The 4521-nt window shown below is 55.7% G+C and overlaps 1 protein-coding gene across 1 annotated transcript in view; it reads left to right on the top strand.

The window, feature by feature from the left end:
* Window positions 1–4521, top strand: part of PLEKHG4 (pleckstrin homology domain containing, family G (with RhoGef domain) member 4) — a 105742-nt gene that overhangs the window by 94680 nt on the left and 6541 nt on the right. The window contains 2 exon segments of the mRNA XM_009883255.1: window positions 1327–2276; window positions 3951–4200. Coding sequence (XP_009881557.1) covers window positions 1327–2276; window positions 3951–4200 — 1200 coding nt within the window.

The raw sequence follows: 4521 nt of genomic DNA, 5'->3' as shown, positions 1-4521 counted from the left end.
GTCACTTTGTTCCTGGCACTAAGCACGAGTGTCACTTCTCTGCAGAAACAGAGCAGGTATGCAGGGCCTGACAGGTCAAGTGCTAGAGATGGTCTGGCTCGCTTCAAGGGCAGCCTCTGGTGTTTCTGCATATCCACTGGTCTTGGGCAAATGGGGGAAGGTGCCAGGCAGGCCTGTACTGGAGGTTTTCCCTGCCTTGTGCATCTGATTTTAATAAATAACTCTTGTGTTTTCCCTGATGAGCAGTAAAGTTCCCTGGCCAGGCCTGTGGCAGCCGGTCACATCTTATTCACTCTATAGTTAAACCTTGCCGTCATCCCTGCTTTATAGAGAAAGTAGCGGCTTATGAGCCTGAGTAATTCAGATGTTTGTCTTTCCTCTTACTTTTGTTGATGACAGACAGGTCTTGGTGCACGGTGCTTCATTAGCCCCTTTCCCCAGCCGGTGGTAAGGCACTCTCACCTTGTGTCTGTCGTGTCACCTTTTGTCCTGTTCCTCTTGTTCGACTGATACAGCAGAGCTGTTTTAGCAAGGCACTGCTAGACATAAGCCCATGAAACTGCTTCCAGCATTGCTGGAGTGTTAGAAATAAGCTGCTGAGCTCGATATTCAGCTAACCAGCACAAGCATGTAGTGCAGTAGCAAGCAGGGCCGGGCAGGTAGGTAGGGCACAGCACAACACTTGGGTGCCAACAGGCATGGAAGATGCACAAGCTGCAACTGGGCTTGCATGGCCTGAGATTCCTGCTTGCTGCAGGGATGGGTCAGAGCACTCGGGGAGATCCACAGTGCCCAGCTCTGATCGAGCTCCAGGCCTCTGCGTGCCGTCAGCTCTGGGGAAACGGCGTGGGGAGCAGCACTCCCATTCCCTGTGGCATACTTACGCCCCCTCGACCTCATCCTGCGTGGTAGTGGTGAGAATGGCTGGGCACAGGAGGAGGGTGAGTTCCAGGTTTTACACCGAGCAGGGCCACGCTGAGGTGTGAATCCCTGCGGTCTTGGCAACAGCTTCCCCTGGTCCCCCTTGCCTGGAGAGGACAGCCGTGCCCAGCAGCGTGGGTGCCCAGCGTCACAGGGACCTGGCAGGGAGGTGGAGCTGTGGCAGAGCAGCCAGGGCAGCTGAGGCCCTCTGCATAAGGAGCTGTTTGTTTTGCTGAATTGTTAAGCCCCATTGACAATAGCAGCCCCCCCTCCTCTCACACTCGAGGAACTGTGGTGGCCACACACTGATCCTTTCTCTTGTCTTGCACTTTAGGCACCGAATTAGGGTTATTCTTCCCCGAATCCCTCTGACTGGCTGTTGCCTTTCGTTCTCACTCTCTGCAGGCATACGAGTGGGCATTGGAAGGGATGCGACACCTTGCCTGCATCAGCATGGAGGACTGCAGCTCCGCCGAACACTGTGCAGGTGTGATCAAGTGCCTGGAGAGTTACAAGGGGCAGCACCCAGACATCAGCGATGCCCGGTTCCAGGAGATGAAGGAGCTGGCCTGTGAGCTGAAAAGTGACAAGGGACTCAAGCAGTGGAAATTTGCATGGTCCAAATGCCAGGAGACCAAGCTGGTTTTTGAAAAGAAACTCGAAGCAGCCTTGAGAACGAGGAGGTCTCTGCTGTCAGACCGCAAACCAGCTGCAGGGGAGCAGCCCCGGGCTGGCAGCGAGGCTGGCAGCCTGTCCCACCGCAGGCACTCCGAGGGGGCCACCTCCGGGTCCCCCTGGGACAGGACTTACAGCGCGTCCCACTGCTACAACAGGCCCAACTGCTCTCCGGGGTGGACTAAGGAGAAAAATCCCTCGCCCTCCCTGAGCTGCCCTGGTGATGTCAGAGCTGGGGAAGAATTTGCCTGCCAAGCTGCTCTCAGCCCTGGTCCTCACTCGAGCAGAGTTTCTTTTGCCAGCGGCGCCTCCAAATCTCCAAAGCTGCCTGAAGAAAAACCAAACCTGGACAGCATATTAGAAACCCTGGAGGTGAAACCATCCTGCACATCCACTCCAGCCTCTGGGAAGCTGCCTCCCAGGAGGATGCTCCGGAAGGCCCAGAGCTTTGACCTCCCGTGCGGTGAGAGCCTGTGGTCAGGCTGCCAGAGGACGCTGAGCGAGCCGGCTAGATACGGCAACACCGGCGTCTTTATTAAAGGGCTGGAGGTGAGCAGCACCGAGCTGGTGGACAGGACTTTCGCTCTGCGGCAGCAAGCCGCTCACAGCTGGGCTGCGGACTGCCTGCTGGAGGGACAGAGGGGCTGCCTCTCCGTGTCAGAAGCCAAGAGCTGGGGCAGGTAAGTGGCTGTGACGCTCGGTGCTCCGGTCCTCAGGGTGGTTAAAAAGGCAGCCGCAAAGATGTGAAGAGCTCTGCAGTGACAGTTACTTTGGCAATGGGTACAGGGCGGATAGATGGAGATGCAGCTCCAGCTTCCCTGCACGTGTGTGTGGCGCTGAGCGGGCCCACAGGGATGTCCCCACGCAGCCTGGCACCTGCCTCTGGGGACGGGCAGGGAAATGGGATCTGTTGCTCTTCCCCCACAGCATGGTCCCTCCGTGAGAGGGGAAAGAGCCATTCCTGGGCAGAGGGAGTCTCTGACCATTGCTGGCATTGGAGGACGAGGGTTTGCAGAAACATAGTAATCAGGGACCTGGCAAACCAGTGGTACAGGTGCAGTGGGAGAGCAGAAGCACAGTGCATCATCCCACATGCGTTTGTGGGGGTGCTGTACCTGGGCTGGTAGGGAAGCACTTGCAGTACCCTGTGACAGCAGCTTCACAGGTAAGAAGGTGTTTGTATTTGCCCTTTGGGGCTGAGATCTTTGTTTGAGTGACCAACAGCTCTTGTTCTCTTCTTTTCCTTCTCTCTCCTTGAGGATCTCAGCTTAACTTTGTTGTCACACTGTAACGTGCCTAGGCTATGGAGAGCCCAGGGATGTGAGCTGTTCTTGAAAGGGAGTCACCAGACAGGTCTTTCAGATGCTCTCATCAGAGAAGACTTTTAAAAAATTAAATAAAATAGTGGTAGAGGTGAGGAAACTTAGCACTGGATATGGGGGGATCACAGAGCTCCTCCACTGCTTCTGCTCTGGATGGGGATGGCTGACCCTCTGGAAGGGGCCTCTGATATTCTAGCAAGTGTCAGAAAAGCTCATGGCCGGGGATGAACCCCAGCAGATAGGAGGCTAACCGCTTTGCTTCTTGTGGGAGCGATGCAGCAGCCCTCCCATTCATGGGCACTGAGGAAGTCCTGCTGTCCTCCGTCTTCTGAACATCCAGAGGAGTTGGCTTGGGGGAAAGCTGAGAGGCAGGGAAGGCAGGCACACGCTGGAGCAGTTTTGTTTGGTGCTGCACTGCCTCGCAGTGGAAACCTCGAGTACCTAAGAGTGATCCTTTTGGAGGCATGTGGAGCAACCCATGCTAGGAACTGCTATTTGCTGATGAAATGATTCAAGGTTTGTTTCCCACTCTCATTTTTACTGGGGCGAGCCCAACAGCACCTGGGTCCGGAGCTCATGTTCTCCCAGGGTTAACATTGTCTCCCGCAGCATCCAGTCATCAGGCTGACTCCTCCTCGCAGAAGTTATCGTGACTTCTGCTGTCCCTGTTGTTTCAGGAGCGCAGCCATTTGCAGGGCAGCCTGTTGTGTCCAGAGCAGGGGCAGGCTGGACCCCCAGGGGTGTGTGTGCTGTGGAGGTTGTGTCAGGACCACAGCCAACCTGGGGCTCACCCTTCCTGAACAGAAAAGCTGACAGAGTTCCTTGGATCAGCCATGAGTTTCGTCAATGCTCAGGGTCTGAGTTATCACGGACAGTTGTGAACCTGAGCTTGGATGGTGCTAAGGAATCCTCTCATCTCCGTGTTGGGCCTTAGGGAGAACTTCTGTAGGGATAGTCTGGTGCTTTGCAGGTGCTCTGACTGCTGTGGCCCTGCTGCAGTCTGGGTCCCTTCAAGGCTGTTTCCTATCGCAGCAAGCTGCGGCACATCATTGATGAGATGGTAACCACAGAGCGGGAATATGTGAGGTCGCTTTGCTACATCATCGATAGCTACTTCCCTGAGATGGAGCGCCTCGACCTCCCCCAGGACCTGCGTGGGAAGCGCAGCGTCATTTTTGGGAACCTGGAGAAACTCTACGACTTCCACAGCCAGTACTTCTTGCGAGAGCTCGAGAGCTGCTGCAACCACCCACTGCGGGTCAGCCACTGCTTCCTCCGACACGTAAGGCATCAGCACCTTCCCCTGGGGGTTGGACTCCTCCAGACATGTTTGGCTCCTATGCCCAGCAGTGCCTGGCTGCTCACCTGCATGTTAGTGGGCTGTGGTCCTTTTCGTGAGGGGCAGAACTCCTACTCTGTGCTGGGTTGGTTTGTCCCCTGCCAGCTTAAATGCTGGTTTGAAATGGGATGGCTCTGCAAGGCTGAGCCCAGGCAGCAGTGGATGCTCTTTGCCTTTCCTGTTGTTCTTTGCTACCGAGAGACACTGCCAGGGAAGCAAAATGTCTGCTTCTTGAAGCCCACTTGCTTCTGCAGGGGCATTCCT

Source organism: Charadrius vociferus, unplaced genomic scaffold, assembly GCF_000708025.1.
Source record: "Charadrius vociferus isolate BGI_N301 unplaced genomic scaffold, ASM70802v2 scaffold964, whole genome shotgun sequence".
NCBI lineage: Eukaryota > Metazoa > Chordata > Aves > Charadriiformes > Charadriidae > Charadrius > Charadrius vociferus.
The sequence above is the reverse complement of the archived record's forward strand: the minus strand, read 5'-3'. Positions and strand labels throughout refer to the sequence as shown.